This window comes from Bacillus rossius, assembly GCF_032445375.1.
Source record: "Bacillus rossius redtenbacheri isolate Brsri chromosome 4 unlocalized genomic scaffold, Brsri_v3 Brsri_v3_scf4_1, whole genome shotgun sequence".
NCBI classification, from domain to species: Eukaryota; Metazoa; Arthropoda; class Insecta; order Phasmatodea; family Bacillidae; genus Bacillus; species Bacillus rossius.
This window is the reverse complement of record NW_026962010.1, coordinates 16,112,675-16,138,119: the sequence shown is the minus strand read 5'-3', so window position 1 is coordinate 16,138,119 and position 25,445 is coordinate 16,112,675. Positions and strand designations below refer to the sequence as shown.

At 35.6% G+C, this 25,445-nt stretch overlaps 1 protein-coding gene across 4 annotated transcripts in view; it reads right to left on the bottom strand.

Moving 5' to 3' along the window:
* Nucleotides 1–1,693: 1,693 nt before the first annotated feature.
* Nucleotides 1,694–25,445, bottom strand: part of LOC134541704 (maspardin-like) — a 33,632-nt gene continuing 9,880 nt past the window's right edge. For 3 of the 4 annotated variants that reach the window (XM_063385347.1, XM_063385349.1, XM_063385348.1), the window contains 5 exons: nucleotides 20,580–20,685; nucleotides 16,058–16,178; nucleotides 14,129–14,237; nucleotides 12,989–13,237; nucleotides 1,694–9,676 (listed from right to left, as the gene is read on the bottom strand). In XM_063385347.1, the coding sequence (XP_063241417.1) occupies nucleotides 9,593–9,676; nucleotides 12,989–13,237; nucleotides 14,129–14,237; nucleotides 16,058–16,178; nucleotides 20,580–20,685 (669 nt within the window). In that variant the 3' untranslated portion in view covers nucleotides 1,694–9,592. The other variant, XM_063385346.1, reaches the window with a different exon arrangement.

Below are 25,445 nucleotides of genomic sequence, written 5' to 3'. Positions count from 1 at the left end.
CCTTTAACAACTTGACCGAGTCCCTTGAACGGCCTTAAGCACCGAGGCTCACAAGGCAGAACGTCACTGTCAGCTTCAACATAGTCGTCAAAACTACACATGATTTTTTATTTGCCTTGCAAACTTTTCTATGCATTATTGCATGCACCCTCATCAGTTGGTGCTACAATGTCTCCTCCAAAGCCCACTTTTTTAAAGCAGTTGGCAATGATGGTTGGGTCCAACGAATCCCAATAAGCAGCAAGGAAAAGCAGTGCATCTAAAATGGACACTTTTTATGGTGGAGAGTTGGGTGTTGCACGATTAATTTTTGTTATTAGATGACACACCAGTCTTGCGGTAACACTGCTTTAGTACCTTGATCATTCCCTGATCCGTGGGTTGCAGCACTGATGTGGAATTAGCAGGAAGAAACTGTATTTTCACATACTTCAAGTTTGCTACATTCTTCGGATGGGCAGGGCAGTGATCCACAAACACTGTTCTTTAATCCCATTTTGGCATCGAGGGACTGCAAGTATTTTTCAAAGACGCCGAAGTCATTGATGCTGTTTTGTTATTTTGTACGTACATGGTAAAGTTTTCACATTTTGAAAACATAGTGGATTTTGGGCCTTCCCAATTACAAAAAGTGGAAGCTTCTCGGACCCATTCATGATGGTACTCTCAAGAACAGTCAGCCAGCCTCTCCTTTCAAAAAATGACTCGTCAGGCAGCATTTGGAAAAAGGGGTAGAACTCATCACATTGAAAATATCATTCAGTTTGTACTCAGAATTTGAGGCAATAATACTTTCCATGAATATATTGATACTCTACTCACTATCTCAGATTCTCCACTTATTGCCAGATAAACAACAGTTATATTCTTAAATCGGTCAAGCCAACCATTTGAGGCTTTGAATTCAATATTAAGTGTCGAAACAAATTGTTCGGCTTTTGCTTTTAAAATCATGGCACTCAATGGGATGTTTTGTGCATGCAGCTGTTTGAAACATTGAAGCAATGGTTTTTCAATCTTTTCATATTTCCACTCTTCCTTTTCTTACATGTGAATGAAATATTGCTGCCTCTGGACATATTTTTTGGCTTACCTTTAAATTAAAAAAAAAAACCGTAACATCAGTGCACAGCAGCACTAATGATACTACTCGGCAAAAAACAGTGTGTGCACTCTATGGTCATCAACCTAACAAAACATGATACCAACCACACGGGCGAGTTATCGATACCAATAATCGACTTCGTGCACACACTCTACAGGCATCAACCTAACTAGCACAATGTCAACCAGTGCTAGCCTCATTTTTATATGCGCTACACAGCAGCAGCAGACATGGAGCAAATCAAGATTGTAAAAGTTTGAAAACGTGTCCTAAAGAATTTTAACTTTTAATAATAATTAAAAAAACAACCTATCATTTTATACAGGAAACAAATATTACACAGAACATCTTACAATGAAATAAATAACCCACATAACATGGAGAAATGGAAGGACCGTATGAGATAGGGAATCATATTGTGCAGGAAAGTTCTAAACAATTTTCACGGTATATATCTATTTATAACTACTGTCCCATATTACTTGTACTTAGTGTACCGTTCTATGTAGTAATAAGTTGAAAAATATTTATACCTATTCTTGGGACTAAAATAATAATTTGAAGTTAATTTCAAGAAAAGTCTAGAACTGAAAATTGAGAAAGTATTTAATATACAGTATATACACATTGATATAAACCTTACAAAATAACTTTTTAGAAAAATTACATGTAAATGCAAATTAACATAATAATTAAACTGCTCAATAATTGAGAATTTCATTTGTAGTTGCACATACAAAAAGATACATTGGATAGGCTAAAATGTATTAATAATATGAAAAGGGGGAAAATGAACAATAATACAATTCTCAAGTGCCATGTACATCAACTACTTAATACACAGCCACTTTATCAGTTTGTCAAAAAGACTATTACATCAAAACAGCACCAATTATACATCAAGGTAGCCGTGTTCAAAGTGGTTTTTCTATCAATAGTTATGGAAGATGTGAAATTACAATGGTCATACTTGTGGTTCCAATACATTAATTAATGTGGTTGGGGGGAGGGGGTTTAAATCTATGTCTTTACACATAGAATTACAGCTGACAGAATATTTAAAGCACATTCTCATTTTTAAAGTGATAAGAACATTTACACCATCAAAAATAAGTCCTCCATCTGAACACGGCCCAAAGCATACAACACAGTTGCCACATTACAAGATGGTAATACATATTCTCTTTGGCTCACAACTGTAAATAACACCAATATCAGCACATACTCCACTACAGGCTCAAGGAAATCTCAATATACTTCACTTATCTACCTTACGGCCACACTAAAGTCAATAGAGCACAATTCGGTAACTACCGTAATATACCAACCATAATTCTCAATAAAGTTAAGGCTCCGTCTCTCAGGTAATGTTTTTTTTTTAAATTTTATTATAATTACCATTTAAGGGCTCTTTCAGAAATTTGAACATGATGCCTTCCATGTAATTTTCTGTGTCAATATTTTTAACAGCTATTCACTAGTGTAATAATTATCACTTGTGCAAATTTTTACATCCAATACACAGCACGTCCATCCAAGAATGTCCCAGTTATATATTTTAACAGTATCAACTGTAAGTAAGTTGGTTCAAGGTCTCAATCGAAGGGTAACAACAGTTTTAGATAAGAGCATGAGCGAGCACGGCTTTGTGGTTTCCTCGCTTGCAGCGCCATCTTACAAAAAATGGCGACTCCTGAGTGTAAAGCATTTTGCGTTCTGCAACTTGCTACGAGCAAATCTGTAATTACAGTTAAATGTGCACTTTGTTTAAAGTTTAATTGTCGGAAGTCCCTGACGGTTGTATCGGTTGAGATGAGAGCTCTTTTTTGCTGGCCTCCACATTGTAATAATTAGAAAATATAACAGTATTGTTATTATTTGTACTTAAGTTATGTATGCATTAATTGTTTTTATTGAGAAACTTATGCAAAATCATATATATTGGGACAGTCACGTAAGGAGAAACACCACATGACAGTTAGTTCATTTAATTTTTATCTTCTATTTAATTCCTTATGCATCAATAATTTCATATATTTATTCATATGATTTATTTTTCTATTAACCTAATTTAAAACACTTAATATATTGGTCTACCAGTCATCTAGTGTTTGTGTTTGCACGCTTGCTCTTTGGTGTTGGAATGAAATTTGAAAGGGAAGCATTAGGAAAAATGATGATGGCCAACAGCAAATACACATCGGTGAAGGCTTCATCCGCACGTGGCGCTATTCTGAGTCCCTAGAATCCCGTGTGGATGATAGGAAGACTTCCATGATACCACGAGTGGTGGTTTTGTCATCTGAAATTGTCTTTTTCAGGATGTTGGCAATATTCTTCTTGCTAAACATGTGGGGGGGGAATGCTGTGCAGTGACAAAGCTTCCGCGTCACGCTAAATTCTTTCCTACTGCTTGCAGAATTGGTTGGTGTGCTTCAGTTGCTAACCCCGATTTGGTCAACTTGGGTGAAAGCATTCCAAGTCTTAACATTTTACAGCTCCCGAAGACTACGGAAGCTGAGGAATCAATGCCTACGATAGCTCCAGTTGTAACTTCTGAATTGTCTTTTCAGCTAGTACCTGACTGCGCTTAAGACCTGGAGGTCCTGTGCCGCTGAGTTCCCACCTCGCAGATTACCTGAGTGTCTACAATTACAACAGTGTAGTGAATCATCGTATTGATATCACATTATTATAGGTTCCTGTATTATCCAACACAGGACCGTACACATTAAATCTGGTGTTGCTATCAGATCCTATATCTGATGTCCTAATATGATAGTAAAAATACAATAAAGATTCACCAGTTAATTTGCCTAAATATAATTAATTTTAGGAAGGAAATATTGCACATGTCATTTTAAGACTGTAACAGTTTAATTTCATACCTAAGAATAACAACTAGCATTTATAGTTTTGCAGCACTCAACACAATACACTAGATTTTATTCAATTTATTTTTATGTACTATATTTTATTCTTGTTCTCTCTTACATGTGAAATATGTTAATTATTACTTTTAATAATTAATCTAGCTGGGACACACACAGCTGAGTATATACAGGTATTTTTCAGCTTGGGCTCAGCCATCACAGTGGAAGAGTGACAACATTTACCTGACATAACACAGTTTAATTTTTTTTCTTGGAGCTTTATAAAAGCTGGTGTCTACATTCTGCAGCTACCTAATTATTTGCCACAGTTGAGACACAATTTAAGAGACTATTGCTTCCATTACTCCGGACGTGTTAACCAAAGTGTGGGAAGAATTGGACTTTACATTGGATGTGTGGCATATAACTAAAGGTGCACACATTGAACATTTGTAAGAAAAACCAGGTTTGTTTACCTTTGATTTGATGCATGATTTGTTGTAAATAGTCTAAAGAAAACTGTTATGATATACCATTGAAACTTGGACATTATTTTATGGACTTCCTGCAAAACCCTTAGTAAATATCTGTTGAAAATATGGATTAGTGACACCAATAAATGCAAAGTTAGTATTTTGTTGAAATTCCAGAAATAGTCCTTACATAAAAAATAGTAATAATGAGGAAAACAACACCATAGCATGTGAAGCAGAGCTGTTAAAAATATTGCCACTTTAAAGAGAACTTTTTTTTTTTTTCATTATTACACACCTTAAATACACATGAAAATTTAACACTTTTGGTTAACTTTGTTTAATCAACTTTGTGAGTTTAAATTTTCACCATGGTTTCCAGCATACAAGATGACAAAGCTTATGAGACAGTAATGAAAACTATAAAATAAGTTTACTACTTCATTTAAGAGATGTTCTTGAAAGTCGCACAACCTTGCTTATCAACATGCAATCTAACAGCTAGTGATGGGTCCTGAATCCCGTATTCAAATCACTAAGAGTACCTTGAATCTACCTGTTGAATCCAAATCTTGGTCTTGAGTGTCAAAACTGAACAATCTACAATAAATAAAAGCATTAACTATTGTGTTCAAACAGACTAACACACACAGATCTAGTAAACTTTAGAGTTGCCTGTGTAAAATTTAATACATTTCTTCTATTTTTCTTTGCATCTGTTCCCTTCAACATAAAATCTTTATAATATTAGTTTTTAAAGAATTATACTGGCCCATCACTAGGTATAAGATTATATGGTGAATTGTGATAAAACCAAAATAACACCAAAAAGCAAGTTAATACACTAGCATCAAAATTCTAATATGAATGAAATAGAAGAATAAATGTAAAAATTATTTTTCTTTCTGAAAACCAGTACTATGCCTATAAAAAAAAGGACTGTAATTATTGTGACAGCCACACTTAAAATTATACACGCTGCCACAGGAATAGCGGACAATCCGATACTCTAGAATCATCTCACTAAGAATTCCTTAGTTTTGTTGTATATTTTTAGACCTGGTATTGCCAGATGTAATGTCAGAATTAATTTCTGGCTACAGTCCTATGATACTAAACTCTTGGTAGGTAGCCCACTTGTTATGCGGGAAACATAACTAGGCGGTCTTGTGATTTTAGGGTACGGTCCTTGCACAAAGTCGAATTCCCCAAATCTTACAACTCACGTTTCTTTACACAGCGAATTCTTGTTAGTTTCAAGCAAGTATAATGTATCCACGCGTTTCCATACACCACGCGGTAGATTATCACACAGACCTTTCGCAAGCATGTTCAGGTTACCCCTGGAGGTTTGATAATCCCCCATAAAGAACCTTTTCACGCCGTTTAGATTTAGATCGTTTCACTTGGAATTGAATTCGAACTACTGAGCTTAGTTCGCCTGCTAACAATTGGGCAACGCTATCTTCCTCTGAAGGAAAATGTGTTTGGGATGAGGTGGGAGTGGCATAATCAACACAGAATTATATCAACTTGGGTCAGAAATTCTCATCATGGAAAATTATAAGAGGGTTGGTTTGTGAAAAATTTTCATCCAATAATAATTCCAAGCACAGAAGCAGAGACAACATAAATTAGAGTTTAGTTATGTCAGGGCTTGGGACAGAACCCATGGTTTGCAGCAGGATGCTCAGTGATTACAGTCATTTGGCACCTTTCACAATCTTCAACATGACAGTTTTCCACCTTAACATTCTCAAATTCGGCGTCTTACAATGTCAAATAAACAGCCTGACATTTCAGTAAATGTCAGTCTGGCGGTATTGTTTGATAACAGACCCCGATATGGGATATTTTTAAGTGGATTAACTAGCAGTATCATTTTTTACAATGTGTGAGTGACCATGTGATATACGGTCAAACACTTTATTAAACTCATTTAAATTTAACAGATAAACTAAATAAAAAAACAGATCTTTACTATGCAATATGGCCTTACAACTGCAATGTTAAGGGCATAGCAAAAATTTGTGCTGAATGATAAGTACAAGCAGTAAAAAAAAAAAAAAAAAAAAAAAAAAAAACCTACTACCCCACTAAAACACACGAGAAAAAATAACACCATTGATCACTTGAACACAGCCTTACGAAATTGATCAGTCGGTGTGGGCACAAAACTCTAATCCTATTATATTTGAGAGTGAATTTGATATCCAAGCATCTCACATTGCTGATAAATTTTCATTTTCAAAAACATCATTATGAATTGTTGTTGGCAACTGTAGTCTAGTTAGCTGGGAAAAATGCTGCAACCACTTTTGATTTTTGTACCGTTGTTCCTTAAATGATACTCTATTCTCTTCCTGCTTCATTCCTGCCATTAATTAGTTAGAACATATCTCATTTATTCATCTATTCTCTTATAGTTTTGCTCAGTATGATAAACTGTTATCAAATTAAGGCACTGCACATGCAAGTCAAACTAAGTCATAGTGTTTATATCTGTTAATAATATTCTCCAATGCTAAACTATAACCTGCAACTATGACATATGTTAGCATCTTCAATGAATCAATGAGAAAACTGCATAGGAGATGGAAAGTAATCATATTGACAGACAATTGAGTACAATTACATTGGTCATATAAACCTAATTTTTTTTTTTAGATTTTAAGTAATGGCACTAAGGCTAAAATTTATACTTAAATTTTTAATTGGGATCATAAACGTGTGCAAAGTATAACAAAATAATTAAATGTGTACATAATATTGGCAAGTAAATATATTTCCTTTTTTTCTCTCTTCCCCCCATGATATAGGTAATTGACATGCCAGTATCAAAGCATAGTTATCTTTTAATTTTCTTGCAAGATTCTGATTGGCTGGTGATAAATGTTGTATGAAAAAAATAGGATGTTACGTAGTAAGTTTCAAGTGTTTCATTTAGGTGCATTGTGGTGAATAAGTAACCCATTATCTAACGCCAAATAAAAGTATTGCAGGCCCTAGACAAACCTCCACTACTATCCCTCTGGTGGTCTGGTTGCTAGTTAACATGGCTTGGCGATGTTGTGCAGATGCACAATGGGTCATGTTCAGAGATTAGGAAAGGATACAGATGGAGCATTAGCCATCAGACGTGAAGCCATTTCTCCTCTGCCCCCCTCCCCCCCCACATTTTATCTGATTTTCACATACCAATATGGCGGATGTTTATATTTGTATCATCTGTTCTAGACTACTTTTATTAACATCTGTAGTTAGCTGTTTGGAAGAAAATTAGATCAAAATATTGCCGGTTAATATGTTTATACATATTAAAAGTCCAAAACACGAAAGTAATGATAGGAGTTGACATTTTTCTCCAATTTAATCTCCAATAAAGGTAGAGCTGATATTTGTAAACAAATGGCTGCCATACTGGTACGTGTAGTACACTGAAATCCCCCCTCCCCCCACTTTTCTCATCTATAAATGGACCTTATGCTCCATCTGTATATTTCCCTAATCTCTGGTCATGTGTAGTGTTTAGAACAACAGTTCCCGCTGAACAAAACAAATGTCATTGGCTTATTTCCACAATACATCTCAATCAAAGTGAGAAACATGTGCGGGAGAATTACATAATTTCTAACTCTGGAGATCTCAGATAAAGCTTAGTACATAGCAACTCCTTTGCTGTTGGACGTGAGTGTGACACGCTATCACATCTCGGCCAGACCACGAGGAACTGCTAACTATGCAAATGTAATTAGTCCCAGAGATGGTTTTGGTGTATTAAGTAACTGCCACCTTCAATATCAAAGAATTCACAACAGCCATCAATGCTCCCTTCCAGTAGGATGAATTACTCCAAGCGTAAAACAATTTTTACACAATTTCCAGTTATACATTTTAAACCATTATTTGATCTTACTAAATCGTACATTTTAAAAATATTTTGCCATGTACACATTGTTATATCACACAAAGAAATGCTCTGGAATACATAATATGTATAAGAAAGAATAAGTATCACTCTAGCAACATAAATAGTACATATACACAAGTGCAGCTATGGTTGCATCACACTCTTAGTGAAGTAGTACTTACCCTGATAGTCTTTGAAAGTTCTTCCACGAAACTAGTAGGGGTGAAGTGAATATCAAAGGGAGTATGTTACATGTTTACAAGGAACATAGAGAACTAGAACAAAACTGCACTTGATGACAGGCGCCCTCATGGCGAACCAAATCAAGATACAAAACAACTTCTGGAGCCATGTGACAAAGTGTTCTTGGCAAAGGCACAAATTGCATTATTGCACACACAATAGTTTCAAATATCACCAGTTGAAATAATCTCAAGAATAACTATAATTAACCTTGGTTCTTGGAATGCACCAACAACTACATTCATAACTTCTTTTAACAGCATACTAACATACTCTTATTATTACTTAACAAAAATCCATACGAAAATTATAGCAATAATCAAAACAGTCTAGACATTAACATAACAAAAACCAATTCCTTTGAGGCTTATTATTAACGTGAATTATCAAGTCAGAATATGTTTTGACTGCACATCAAAGTAACCATACATTAAGAAAAAAATCCTTTTCAAAACAAAACAATGTAAATATATCCTATACCAAATAGTTATACAAAAGTTCACCAATAAAAAAATAACTGCAGCATTAAACACAAAAAAACCATTCTATTAAAAATAATTATTTTTTATAAAAACACATGAGTTAATGACTAGTAAAATGCCAGTTTTCTATAACACACATGAGAAAATTAACTGTAACTTGTGTGGAAAGCATAATTCCTACATACATATTTACTAAGTTCTGCTAAATAAAACTACATTAAATCCTAACACATACACATTGAGAACAATTCAACACCATACCTCTCTTACAAGCACAATATACCTGAATTAAGTAACAAACATTCATACTTGCTGTCTAGTTGTGGCTGGCACTTACACGAGTATGAATGATTGTAGTAAAAACTCCATCAAGGCGTAGGCCATCCATTGAGAGGTATATCTCAAAAACAGGTACGTTCAAAACTGGTTGATGCAACGTCTCTTTTTCTACCAAGTTTTGCTGAGTAATAATGGCAACAGCTTCACGTGTCGACCGTAACCAAGTTCTACCTTGCGACAGGAATGGGGTCCAGACAGGACCCGGGCTCCGCTGCGGAGAGGTTTGTCTCGTCGAACTGTCGTAAATGTATCTGTTGGACGGTCAAATCATGATTAGGTCCTATGACACAGAACGGCACAGTAGTGGGGAACATTAATGTGCAATGGAAAACACCAAAGAATTGAGAATTACATACAGGTAATTATAATAGGTAAAAGTCAAACAGACCATTTTACAAAATTGTCACTTAAACCAAAGTTAGACAGTTTCCTAAGTAAAATAACATGGTTTACAGAATCATAAGCTTTTGCATGATCGAAGTAGCAAGTATTCACCTGGCCCCTGTTCGTGACTTCGTTATAAATAGGTTTTAGAAAATAAGATTGGTAGCAGTGGTCATACCAGCTCTAAAACCATGTTGGAAGGTAGAAAACCTATTTCTAATAGGAAAATTTATAATTTCAACATTATTTTTTTTTAAAAAAGTACAAATCCTGTTTAAAAGATTAAAAAGAATTACTGTATTAAAAATCACATTTGAAATAATGACACCTGCTTGAAGATTAAAATTTATAGCAAACAAATATTCTCAATTTAAATACACACCTATAATTTCAAAATGCTTTCTTATGGTTAACTGACAATTGCGGCCAAGTTACAAGTTATTGCTATACATTTTACTCCTAAAAAGCTCCCAAATAAATCAAAAAGCCTAAACTGTAATCAATGTTTAAAATGAAACATAGTTTTTAAAAAATATACCTACTTTTGTAACGAAACTCCCATTTAAGACAATATTAATAATGGGTTCTGTTACTACTAGCGCCCTTAGTTTTCAGGCCGCCGCGAGCTTCACTAAGCAGATGGAGAATAAAGGTAAGTTTCCAGACCTATCTAATCTATGTGACCGTGGTGAACTCCCGGACTTCCATTCGCAGTCGGAACCTGATATTGAGATAGTGTGGGTGCGTACACACCTGAGTGTGGTGAAATGGCACAGTCTGACGAGTGTTCATGGCACAGAGAAGGGAAACCTTTACAAAGTGCATGCAAAAATATTGTTTTTACATTTTTGAAACACACATGAAAATTATTGCAAAATCAATAGATACATAATAATTCAAATGTCTATATGGAAAAAAAAAAAAAAATGGAGACTAAAAAACTTGTGGTACCAGGAAAAATAATGACGTGCGCATCCTGTGTTGAAAATGTTAAAAGTTTGTGAAACGGCTATAATGTGTAAAGTTAATTGTTTATTTTTTATTTAAAAAACAGTTATCCTACTATGAAGAAAATGTTGCGCTATGTAAATAAGGACTCTGATATGTCTACTATAAAACTAGGTCACGTTAATACGGCACTTTCAGTTAGTTAATTAAGTGTATTAAGAACATTGCATTGACAAATTGTATGTAATATGTAAAATTCAATTACAACTTGCATTATACCACAGCCTTGAATTATTGTGAATGAGCACTAACTTCTGTATGGTGATTTTTCACGATTACAGTACGGTGCACATTTTTCCTCTAAATGATAGATTAAAAAAAGTAATTTTTACTAGAAAAAAATTAACTATAGTAGGAAAAACATCTTTCAACAGAGTCTCGAATTGATTAAACATCATTACTACATCTACAGAAAAAACCTCACCTCTCGAAAATCAACCAACAAAACATTAGATTCTTGTCTGTTGAAGTCAGGTTACACATATTACGTGCTGACCTCACGCAATGATACAAAAGTTTTATTTCAGAATTCACTTAAGAGCGAACTAGGAGTGGAATAGTTGTACGAACGAAGATTCATTGCAATGAGCAACAAGCAGTCTATTTTTAACAACATTAATAAATTTAGTTAAAAGTGCAATAGAGCATAATAAATGAATTAGTGTTTAATGTCTTGTTGACATAGTCATTAGAGAACTTGAGGGCGAAGTAGAGATGGAATGCAAGGGTAAGAAAACAGGAGTACCTGGAGAAAACCCATCAGATTACAAAAATTCTGCTACAGATGTGACCCATCAGATAAATAAACCCTTATAGCCTTGTTGGGATGGTGATCTGATCACATGTACAACCTCTACGTATTTTCTTATTGCAGTGTTTGTATTATTACTTCTTTCCATCTACTATCATACTATAAGAATGCTTCCCAGGTACATATACTAACATATCTCTCGTTGTTAAGACTACATACCATAATTTTTAACTCTTACTGCCGTTATCTTACCTTTGAATTATTACCACTACTTCGCTCACACATCACCTAAGGTTGTACATCTTTCTCGATTCATCCCCATAACATCTCATTATCTGCAAACAGCAAAGCTCTCTCTTTTTTCTGTAAATGCCAATCATCCACTACATCATTACCCACACAAATCTGTGATAAATTTTCCCTGACTTTTCCATAACCAAAATTTCAAATATCCCAGACTAATTTTCTAGTTAATTTACCTATTTGCTACTTTCTGAAAGGAAAAAAAGGGGGGAAAAACAATTCAACCTCCACCATCTCCATAGCTGGCCAAAATCTTTCTCCACTTTATTTATTTTATATTTAACAGAAACTTGCATATACCATTTCATAGTATGTTTGAATATGCACTAAAACACCACCTAGAAAAAAATTCTCTGTCTCGGTGATAGCAAATTGGATCATGACATATTCCCCTCAAATTACTACCACTGGGGAATTTTCATAACTTTCCAAATTCTAAGTAAATTTCTTGACTTTCTCTGACAAATTCCCTGACTTTGCAGAAAACGTGAATACCCTGCAATAACAAACAGGAAGAGGGACAGTACACTACCTGCTTCACAGTGTTTCTTTAGCGGAAAACATTCAGTCTGTCCTCCAGCAGTTTCCACAGTTTCTACACTATTCTAAACTCTACTTATAACCTCTTCTTCTACTTTTAGCTTTTATTGTGCTGCCCACAATGAAGTTGCCTTCATGCCAAATGCCCGTAATCTTATCGGCATGCACTTATACAGTACAGTGTACAATTAGTAGGTCTGCTATCGGAATATGTGTGGCCAGACTTTTACGGTAGTTCATGCAATACTTCGCCTATACTTAGACGATTGTTTTAAGACACTTCTGAAACGACCAAAATATTCATGCACATAAAAAAAGGTTAAAATGTTTACAGACCGGGTTGGAATCATGAACACCTCTGTGCATTAATAAGCATGTTTTCAGCATGTGCTGCCTCTTACCAAGCATGTACTCTTACTGCTCAGGTATGCTCATGCATGCTCACAACTGGCACACCATCCAGACAGATGGTTGTTTCAAATTTTGAATAATTTTTTTTCAAAAGTTCAAGATTTAGATGTGTATTTTTCTTCTGGTGGTTTGACGCTCCAGGCTGCAGGGAGATGCAACCACCCACCTGCAGATGCAGGTTGACCTCGTCGCTGCGGCTGAGGTAGGGGAAGTTGCCGCCCGACTTGAGGTGCGCCAGCTTGGCGGTCGGGTAGCACTTGTACATCTCCTCCCGCACCGTGTTGGACAGGGCGTACTCGTCGAACACATCCAGGATGGTGATGGGCAGCGTGATGATCTTCTGCGGCTCCACGTAGCAGTTGATGCAGTTCATCGTCAGCCTGGAGGCCAGTTCCTGCTGGCTCAGGCTCTCCAGCTGAGGGAACCACCAGGAGCCACGCTATCAAGAACACTCTCGCTCTCACTTCGCTCGTAACTGCTTAACTGTTTAACATTGCAACACACATTCCAATCTATTTGACAGACTACGATTTGTTGGATTTCACATGAACTAACTTAAGTCTTTTGAAAACAAAGCTCATAAAAAAACAAAATAAGCAGTAAAACCGTTACTGTATTTCAGAGATGTCTACTATACTTCTCAATACTATACATTAAACAAGAACTTCCCCTTTATCCAGCCAGTTATAAATGATTACCTGGGATGTAGTATGGTTGATAAAATAGTTAAATGATGTATCTCAAAGTTGCAATATTAAAATTTGTTTTCTGGTACTGTGAACACAAAGGCCATATTCATGTTTTCATGTACATATTTGTTAATGTTTTAAAACCTATATTATTACCAGTGACAAAAAACACCGCCACCAATTTCAACTGAAGTTTTTATTGTGATGTAAAATTCATTTTAATATGCTAAATTTGAAAATATAGCTTTTAAAAATGATTATTCAGAATAATTTTTTTAGCAAAATTAATTAATATTACTAAACACACTTTGGTCGTCAATAAAAACACTGACTCAAAATTTATCTTGCAAAATTTAAAAGAAACACTATACAACATTTCTTAAGTATTGAATAATAAGTAAATATTTTCTTAACAATCAAGTAAAAGGTTCATTTTTTTTAAAAACCATAATAAGGTACTGTTTTGTAAGTATCAGTTAGTAATATATTTCATTGTTTTTTCTGAAGGAGATATGTTCTATTCAAACCAAATGTAACAGAGAAAGTACAGAGACAAACTTTCCATATATATTTTAAAAAGGCTATTTTATATTTTATTCAAGAAAAAGGACTCTTACCCTCTCTACCATGAAATCAATAGAATCAGCAATGAGAGTGTCAACTTTGCCAGTGTTGAAGTTTCCCATCACCATTTTTTTCAGGATCAAAGATGGCAACATCCAAAATCTAAAAGAAAAAAAATAAAGGAAATCACAAGCTATGCTTTATGTACAAATATTATTCTAACCACAAAAATACAACTGTAAATACTGTGAAAGGTCTTCAATCCAGTGTTCTATGGTTCGACATGTTCTGTAATCGGCACCAATTGGACTGCTCATGTTAAGATACTTTGACATGAAACATCTTTAAAATCACCTAAATATACGGGTACCAGAACAGAAATTTTTACCGTAACAAGAATGTCTGTATTGTCTTGCCTTAATAATTCCCTATTAGACTTTGTACCATAACAAAAAGGTCTGTATCATCTTGCCTTAATAATTTCCTAACTATTAAACTTTGTACCATATCAAAAAGGTTTGAATCATCTTGCCTTAATAATTCCCTAACTATTAGACTTAAAAACGTAAGTGTGGTGTCATTATTTAACGAATATAGTCAGCTTGCTGATGCGACCTTGAGTTTACATCACAGGCAGATGGGTTCACGGGGAACGGGAACCACGCAGATTGATCAAAACTGGCTATCTCTCTCCCCTTTCTATTTAGTGTAGCTTACGACTCGGACATGACAGCACGGTGATTCGTGTGTTTGTGTATTGAGCCTTTTTAGATTGATCAATTTAAGATAAAAATAGTGTATTTTGGATGATATTTATACGTAAAAATGTAAAGTAAACCTGTATCAAATATTAAAATACAAAATGTGTCTCAGTCCATGCAAGAACCAGCTGAAAATATAAATTACGTCTACTGTTGGAAAGAGGAGGCAATGTGCCATGCCCAGGTACCCCTATGTCTGGTGCAGAGCGAGCGAGACTGTTTCGGGAGCGTCGCAAAGCTGCCAAGGCACGCTCGGAGAATGAAGCCAACACTGCAAGAACCTTTACCGCTGTTGTATGTACTAATGGATTTATCGAGTGAAGATAGTACCCACTCATTTGTCGAAGACACATTAATGTTGATATTATGTCTTATGTATCTTATTCTTTATATCACAGGCCAATTAAAACAAAATTGTTGTCTAATATTAACTGAAATAAAAAAATTATGTACCATTCAGTGTCTGTTTTGTATTAAAAGTTTTAGTACGCAGTCAATGTCTCGTTTTCATTTCAATCCATTACACTAAGAGCAAATAGCTGACATAGACGTTAAACGTTAAACCAATGTCCGTGTTTCCTGACACAACTGCAACCAATATTTTGGTTGGATTCCGGCTGATAACATGGGCTGCCAGGTTGTATCACTACTTGCGTTTTCTGTTTTCTATCAGGTTATATTTTAAATTTCACAGGCATATGTCCATAATAATCTTTTTGAAGGAGGACAAGGCTCACCTGTATTTTTTCTTTCTATCGAACAACTTATTACATTATACCATTGTACTGTATGTTAATTTTTCTTTGTTATTTCTGTTAAAACTTTATTGATGTTCAATGATCTGGCACGGTCGTGGTTGCGAAGCGAACATGCTGGACTAATGGACACGCCTAGCCAGGGGTGCATTTGTGTTAGTGAGGCGAGTACTGCAAGTCCCTCGAGAGATTTCAAGATTCTGCACTGAGTGTTTCATGTCTAAAAATTATTCAGAAAACATGCCTTTTAGCCATTTTCACTCTTTCTAAAAATATAGTTAAAACTAGAACTACTCATCTGCCCTCACTACATTCTTAAATGCTATTCGTAAACAGACACCAATCGGATATCTTGAGCAGTTTAAGAATGACGTGGTTTCTTCTGAAACTCTGCGCACCTGTATGTGTGCCCAAGTAGGTGGGAGCCTTAAAGACCTTTCACTGTCGATAGACCAATGGTACTCACACAACTGCTGACTCGCTGTAGCTGAACACGGCCGTGTCGGTGAAAGTGTTGCAGAGGATGAGGCTTGCCACACGAGGGCACACCGCAGTGTACTCTGCAAACTTCTGGGCCAGAAACCCACCTGTTCATCAAACACTTATGTTAACATTTATGCTGCAGTTAGTTTCCACCGTACACAACGCAATCATAATTTAGACAATGATTTGGAAGTTAGCCCCAGAATGTGACACCACCAGCAGAACAGCGAGGTATATCTGGTGGCCTACCACACCGGCAGGCATCATCTGCAGCTACATCAAGGCTCTCTCAAGCCATGTGGGTGGAGGGGGAACACGTGAATTGTCCCCTGACCTCATCACCCCTCCTTCCTCCCCTGGAGGCGGGGAGGTAACTCCATGCTTCTGGACGGTTCGACAATGAATTGGATAAGAGCCTAATGAGTATATAAAAGGCCAGGGTTGGTCTGCAGTGCTCAGAGCCTTTGGAGTGGTGGAAGAGAAAGCTCTCACACACATCTACGTCACCTCATCAACGAGGAACGTCACTCTTCCCGACACTACATCCAGCAGCATGTTGGGACTTAGCCTCAGAAGTGGGTAGGCTGGACTTCAATTTTTTTGCAAGTGAATTCGGACTTAGCCTGATCACTGTTGAGGTGCCAACAGGAGATAGCTGCAAGAATAGGTAACTGGTTACACATTCAGAGACTTGTTGATGTGACTCAAGGAGTGAGTTACTACTCACTGAGCGAGTAATTACTGGAAAACCACTCGGTGGGATTACGACCTTTGGGTGAGAGAAAGTTGCCGCCAAGATACAAAAATACTCACAGACAACTTTTTTTTACTTGTCGAGCGAGTGCGAGTGGAAGAGTTTATGTCACCAGAGGTTATAAAGAGGACTTAGTGTGTGACTGGGGCAGTGGCTGACATAAAAGGGCAGTGCAATAATAACCCGATTTTGACTTTTAAATATGACTGTGGACTTGGGTTTTTGACGAAGTTGAAACTGGTGAAGTGTGATGAGTTTATGTCACTGTCAGAGCTTTGGAATGGAAACAATGTGGAGGTGTTTGCATTATGGTGATTTTTCATTACAAGTGTGTCAGATCACAAGTGTCAACAAGTCGTGAAGAGCCAGGTGTGGCTGCTCTTTCGCCCAGCTGTAGAATTCATCTTCGGAACTTGGTGTTCTGCTCTTGGTCCGTGCCACCGAAGTCCGTGTTAAGCGTTGTTAGGGAGGAGTGTGCTACATGGCAGACACCACTACTACGAGACGACTTGCTGCAGTGGGGTCCTGGAGTGGACCCTCACTTTCTACAATCTTTAATAAGGCGAGTGTCCAACGAGTCATCAACCGCTTAACTGATGGGTTTACCTTTGTGTCATTTTTGTGAAACCGATCTAATATGAGCTAGTTGTAGATGTAGGATGCATTATAACAAGTGTTAGGTGTAATGAACTTGCAGAATATTAATGTTTCAGTAATTATTAATTAAGGAGTTAGGTTAATTGTATCTGTCTTATAAATAATCTTTTAATGGAAATTCTTTGTTTTCTCACAGCCATATTCACCAAGTTTCTTTAAGGCTCCAGTAAGACTTATTGGAGGTTACTTGAAATTTTTTACTATTGTATTAATTGAACTTTTTCACTTCAGTGTTTTAATAACAATTCTCTCACTTTTACGATGAGGAGCCAATATAAGTTTTGATTTTATAATTGGTTCAATAATTTGTTTGTATTCATGACAAAGTTAGACTCTCTGTTAACATTGGTGACATTTCTTTGTTTATAGTTTGAGTTTGTGGAGTACTCCCAGTAATCACACACAGCTGTAATAACCTTAAAGAATACAGTAATCACACACAGCTGTAATAAACTTAAAGAATACATGAGTGGTCGTTTATTTGACTCAGCAAAAATTTCAATAAACATTTTGTGTATTCTCACAACACTGTTTTAATGTTTGCTCTAATCAAACCTTCCTCTTGTTACCCCTCTGAGGGCGCCACAATATATCTTGCGATAGAAATGTTCACAGTCCAAAATCAACCTAGATCTTAGCAGTGATATCACTATTAAGACAACCAGAACACTATTGATGTGTAGTTCTGCATCATTTTGTTTCTTCCTGTAGGTTTTATTTGTGGGTGTTGCTTCACCTAAGGCCACATCCAGATAAAAACAGAAGGGGCCTAGGAATAGGGGGAGGGAGGAGTATTTTTTAGAATTCATCAGAAGGGGGTGAGGTGGGGGATTTTTTTAGTATTCAATCTCTTTCATTGAGGTGGAGTCCATGTTGCAATACAATAATTTAAAATAACACAAGACTACTATTTACTAAACAATTTTTTTTTTAATACCGTGTTAGGATTAGTTTAAAATCTTCTCAAACTACAGCTTCTTTCTCCTTATTTAAATTTTTCCCAACTTGCCCACCCTGGGTAGATCCTTGGTCTCACACGTTTTATTTGCCCGTGTTCTAGCTTTTGTTACTTCTGCAGTCTCATGTTGTTATGAAGCGTGTAAAAGTACACTCAAATTAACATGATGATCATGCACTCACTAACCAACACTGCCATCGAACTTGAAGATGTGGTTCACTGCATGGATGCTTACATTACAAGCTCTTAGAAACTGCACTCCAGACAATGTGATCACCAACCCTGACACAAAAGTCACGAAGATTGAAACATTATTGTCCAACAGTTAAATTTATTTTATTACAAGTTTACATTTGAAAGGCATGCTGGCAATGGAAACATTTTTACAAATCTAATTCTTAAAGTAATTTGTAGCTAAAAGGTGCTCTACAGGACTTCAAAAGACATGACACTGATCATACTTTAAAATAAAAAATATTAGGTGAACTTCTAATTCTTTCACTTACATAATAATAAAGTTTGAAAATGAAGATATGGTTTTAAAACTTCCTTAAGCGGGCTAGGAAGATAAGAGGAAAACAATTCAAAAAATGATGATTATCTCAAGATCGTCTCTGGCATTTAAAAATTAAATTTCTATACAAAATATAAAAATAACTGTTACAAAGACTGGTAGGCATTAAATTAACCACTAAAACTTACAGTTACAAATTAAATTTGCACCAAGTTCATTATGTTAGCTGTGTAACTAAATATTTCTGCTGGTATAATGCTTTTTACACTTTAGTTTGACATGGATAATTATTTGTTACGAATTATTATTTGATTAACTAAATCACACACCGTATTATAGTTACGAGCCCACGAGTGTGTTAATATGCTAAGTTCAACTAAGAGGCATGAATATTTCTAGATAGGGGTGAAGCTGTGGGTAACTGTGGCTAAACAAAGTAGCGTTGAGCTACGTCCTATTCGTATACCATGTGGTCCTTTCACATGCCAGATACCTACATCAGACTCCTCACGTCATTCGGACAATTAGTTAAGCTGCATAAACTACCTAATTATTGGCAAGCTTCAAGTTTAAGAATTATTTAAAATCAAAGTTTGTTGAAAATAAACAAGAAAAACATTTTAGTACTTATTTTATTCAAAGAATCTACAATTTATTTATTTGTGTGGAAAAGAGTTATTTCATTTGAGATCATACCCACGTCCTTATTATTCTCAATTATTATCTCTTCTATTAAAAAAAATTATTGATTTATCTTTATCTATAACTAATAAGCAAGAAATTTAATTATTTTATATAAAGTGGACTTCATGCGCACATTTTCTTAAAATACTACCCCTCGTTTTTTCAACCCCATGCAGCAATGGTTCATCTAATCAAAAATGGTTTCAGACAAAAGTTTAAGATAAAAAATTATAAGACTTACAAAAAATTTGTACATTATTCAATGTTGTGCCTACAAAGGAGTTATGATTTTTTGGTCCTTCAACCCTTGTTTTTCAACCCCTTGCAGTTATGATTGGTTGTATCAAAAACTTATTCAGACAAAAGTGTTTGGTATTACTCTTACGAGTTATAATACTTTCAAACGAATGTGATATTTGACATATTATGAGAGTTACAGAGATGTTTCTGTTTTTCAAAAAAACCTTCCCCATTTCTATCCCTTTGGTCAGATGTTGCCCATTAACGAACTCGACCGAGCTTTACCACTACTAGATTTTATGTATCAGTTTGGAAGTGATTTATGGAAAATTGCGGCAGTTATTGCGTCCAAAAAATTGTGATATATATGTGTGTGTGTGTTTGTATGTACACACACACACACACACACTTTTGAGTTGACAATGGTTTTGGGGTCTATGGACCATGAAACGGAAAACTATATAAAAATGTTCTGGAAGTTGCACCATGGTAACAGCATCAATAGGTAGTATTTAGTTGAAATCTACCTAAAAAAAACCTAAGCACAGTTTAACGCATAAAAGTAATATCAAATTATTTCCAATCCTGTGCTTCTACAAAATTGGCTTTCTAAGTACAGCTTTAGAAAAAGCAAGGACATAAAAAAAAAAAGTATTGCCTATGGTTTTGATCAAAAAATATTTATCTATACTGCTTACCTAGGGAAGCTCCAAACAAATGTACTTTCGCCAGGCCCAAGTAGTCAAGAAGTTTCTTAAATCCTTCACACCATTCTCCGACATCCCAGTACACAGGATGTTCTGCCTGCAAAATGAAATTGTGTGTGCCTAATGAATTCCACTAGTCAAAATTCTTAACCATGAAGACTTTGAGAAGCATGTGAAACAGTTGTACAAACAAAAAAAAATAGTGCGTGGAGTCCTTCCGTGCGGAAGAAGTGAAACTTCGTAATGTGGAAATGAAAATAGGATGGGGTAGAAATTGATTTTTAGTGAAATCATATTGTTTCTTTAAGACAAACTTTATTAACATTGCTTACAATGCATAGCAAGAATACCACGCGTATGTGCTTGGGATCTACCGACTCACTCTCTTTCTCTCTCCTATTTTCTACCTTTGTGTATCTTTCTTTCTCTCTCCCTCTTGCGTTGGAATATTGGACGCTACTCGTTGCTAACGCTCGCGCATGCGTTCCAGTGCCATGCATTCACTCTCGCTCTGTCTCTTTCTATTCCCCCTCCCCAGGAGCGTTGAACGTTTAACGCAACAGTGCTATCATACCCCCTCCATGGTAGCGTTAAACGTTTAACGCAACCTCGTTGGAAGTTGCATTAGAAGTTTCACTTCAAAAAGTGACACATTTAACTATCAATCTTTAGTGTTCATTAAAACCCCCAGGATACTTCACAACTATTTTGTAAAATATGACTTTTGAGGAACTTGATGAACATCCATTTATAAGTATAATACTATACAGGATATACACGTGTACAATACCATGCATTCGTATGAAAGTTTTCACCTGGCTTTAAACAGAAACTAATTTTTTTACAAACAAAGAGATGGTCTAGTTAGGCACAGCCGTTCATGTCAACACATCGTCATCGAGGTCACTAGAGACGATGAAAGGTGGTGAGATGATGAAGCAATGATGGAATGAATGGGTGGGGGAAACAAGAACTCCAAGAAAACCCACTCACTGCAACATCTGCCATGTTCCCCACTTGTAAAAAATGTGAGTCAGACCCCACTGGGAATCAAACTCAGATCCCCTTGGCGGGAGGCAAGTGATGTGAATGACAGTGGCCTGTTATCACCATGCTGTTAAAAATAATTAACACGGTATTGCATATTAGAAGAATTTAAATACAGCAAGACACGTCACGAGAAACAATTACAAAACATATTAAGTTACTAGAATGTAAACAGTTTACATGGTTATGGTTCAATATTTTTCTGCCTGAGTGTAGTCTACCTAAATTCACCGATTTGAGTTTCTATTTGAGATGGCAATGGGCAATTTCCTGTCAAATCGACAATAAAAATATAAAAATTTAACCTCATTGTCTTAGATTTTGGTACTTACATTGTTCCAAGTAATTTAAAAATATGTATCATCTAAATATTTTGCGTGAATATATATTTTTTTTAATTATAAAAAATTAAAAAAATACTGATATTTTTGGTTAACATTGGTTCACTAAAATTGCTTTTGTTTTTTTATAACTATTATAACAAGAAAACTTGAGAAGGGCTCATTTAAAAGCTCTTGAAAATAGCTACAATTTGAGATGCCATATGAGCAATGTAGGAAAAAAAAAAAAAATTAAAAAGTTTATAAACTTTTTTTATTAAAACTAAAAACAATCAATTTTAATTTGTGTGAAAAAAAAAAAGGTTAATACTCTAAGTTAGTAACAGTCTACCAAATTTAATTTTGGGTAAATCTGTATTGTACGGATTAGCGCCAAAAAAAATCGTACAAATATGAAATAACTTTCATTATATGCTCTTTTACGTCCTATTTTCAAAACTGCCTGCGGAGATTAAAAATTCCAATTACTTTTGGAGATATCGCCGTTCTTATTTTGCAATACAAGCCCTATGTAATCATTCAACAGACGCCATTTTATATTTTGCCGTGTGTGCGTGAATGCCTAAATAACAGAATTTTTCCATTATGTAAGGTTAGTTACATGATAAATACTTCAAAATAAACGGAAATTAATAATAATATCAATTAATTTTACTTGTATAGTTTTAAGTATTTATAATGTAACTGACCTGACCTAACAAAACGGGACAAAGGTAGATTAGGTCAGGTCAGCTACAGTATAAATACTTTGAAACTGAACGGTCATTAAAAATAATAAAAATTAATTTTAATGGTTGTTTAGTTATAAAGTATTTATAATGTAGCTGACCTGACCTAACAAACCGGGAAAAAGGATGAACAGTAGGAACTCACGTAATTTTCTTTTTACGTGATGTAGTCGTTCAACTACGTCGCGAAAAAAAAAAAAAAAAATCATTCTTGTAAACAAGCAACAATGGTGAAACGCGGGAAGCCTACGATTCACTCATCCTTCTGGACATACCCGAATACTCACGTTGGCAAGCCTTTCAACAGACGAGAGGCAAACGCCCGATCGTGCATCTTCGGTTTTTTTTTTTTTTGTTTATTGTAAATAAATATGCAACTCATGAAAACTAATGGTCAATTAGGTTGTTAGCTACATTATAAATACTTCAAAACATTGTGGATGGTTGATTTGGTTAGGATAGCTACATTAAAAATACTGTGAAATCATGTAAACGGTTTCCTAGTGCTGGATAGCTACATATTAAAATGTTATTTGCTAAGCAACCATAAAATGATTTTACAGTTTTTTTAATGTAGCTATACTTACCTAATATAACCAACCATATACAATGTTTTAAAGTATTTTTAATTACTTCTTGCTAATTTTAAGAAAAGAAGGCTTGCCAACGTGAGTATTCGGGTATGTCCAGAAAGATGTGTGAATCGTAGGCTTCCCTCTCAACGCCGCAGCAGTGCACAAAAGGAAATTAAAAAATTCAATATCTCCTAAAGTATTTGGAATTTCTGATCTCCGCCGGGTTTAATGAAAAGAGGAAGTTAAAGAGCACAGAATAAAGGTATTTTCGGATTTTTAAATTTTTTTTAAAAAAAAATCGCCAAAAAATGAATATTAAAAAATTCGATATCTCCAAAAGTAATTGGAATTTTTTATCTCCGCAGGCGGTTCTGAAAAGAGGACGTAAGATAGCATATAATGAAAGTTATTTCATATTTGTACGATTTTTTTTGGTGCTAATCCGTACAATACAGATTTACCTAATTTTGGAACGAGAATGATATATTTTAGAAATAATGATATATTAAAAAAAAGTTTAAACTTTACAGTACGAGAAAAATTTAAAATTAAAATAAACATAAATAAAAACACATTAACTTTGCAAGGGAACTACCCTCACTTTGTCATCAATCTGAAGTAACTAATCTGACAGGTCTCTCTATATCTAATGTTAATAGATGTGTCACACTTTAGTTGTAACGTTGGATGACAGATTTATAGCGCTACGTATCTTGTAATATGGGTGCCAATGAGGCTAAATGGGGATTTGCTTGAGCGTCGTGTGGACCTCTTAGATTTTGAAGATTAGATGATAGGCAGTGGGGGAAGCGTCTACAGGTTTTCAAAAATGAAAAAAATAAACCATCACATAGAAATACTTGAACGTATCAGATTATAGAATTCTCGGTGCTGTCTAAGCATTCACACATTTGACATTGGCTGATTTTGGCTTTTTTTTTTGTGTGTTTATGTATTCATTTTCCTTGCCCATTCTTGTGGTTTCTCTATGACATACAGTAAAAACCAGCAATAGTTATGTCCATAAAAATGTTTTAAATTTTTAAGATATGCCAATGACCACATGCATGCAGCAATTCAGGCGTGGCGAATGCTTCCACGTAAATCCTCTTTTTATACGCCACTCCTTAGTTACCAAAATCAATCCAATAAGCAAACACAAGAAACACAGTCTATGCGTGCAGTTAGAGAAAAATATGCAAAGATGATGGAGGTTAGAACACAATCTTGTTAAATTAAACTGAGTTATAAAGAAGGTAGGAATCACAAATAAAAATACTTGAAGTCCCTAATTATACATAACACTGAAAAAATTCATCAGGAAGTAAAAATGATGACACTCAAATAATAATCAACATAACTGAAATCATAACAAACTTACAATGAACTGGGAGAGTTCAAAAACCAATACAAATAAAATACGTACACACAGAATTAAATTGAAATCAGTGGCGAAACACAAATACAGCAGCAGAAATAAACCAAATACTGTAAGTAACATCAGTAGGTACTTACAGTAAAAAGGTATCTCAGTGGCCCAATGCGCTACAGGATTTGTCCATAAAGTAATGAGACTAGGTCTGGTAAGTGATCGGTACATATTTTTAAAATTCTTCAAAAGTCTCCTTGGGCATTGGTACACACTTTGTCAACGTGATTCCCACGCTGATAAGGCTCCCTGGAAGTCAGCTGCCACAACCTCTTCCAGAGTCTGTTACAGCACGTTGGATGGTGGGAACATCTTCGAAACTGTGATCTTTCATGATTCTCTTGAGCTTTAGGAACAGGATGAAGTCTGGTGGGCTCACATCCGGGCTGTACGGTGGCTGCCGCAAGGTTGCAACCCCTAACCGGGCCAGGTCGATGCTCAAATGAAGGTGGTGTGGGCTGGAGCGTTGTCGTTGGGGAGGTTCCAGCAATCTGCCAGCTCCGGTCGTTTCCGTTTGACAGCTCTGTGCAGGTGCGCAAGGACTTCTTTGTAGAAAAAGACATTGGCGGTTTGTCCCGGAGATACAAATTCTTTGTGGTCCATCCCACGCTTGTCAGAAAAGACAATGAACATTGTCTTTACCTTTAACATTCTCCTTTCCTTGGGGTGCGGGAAGATTGAGGTGTGCTACTCCGAACTTTGGCCCTTGGTTTCGGGGCCATACTGGAACACCCATG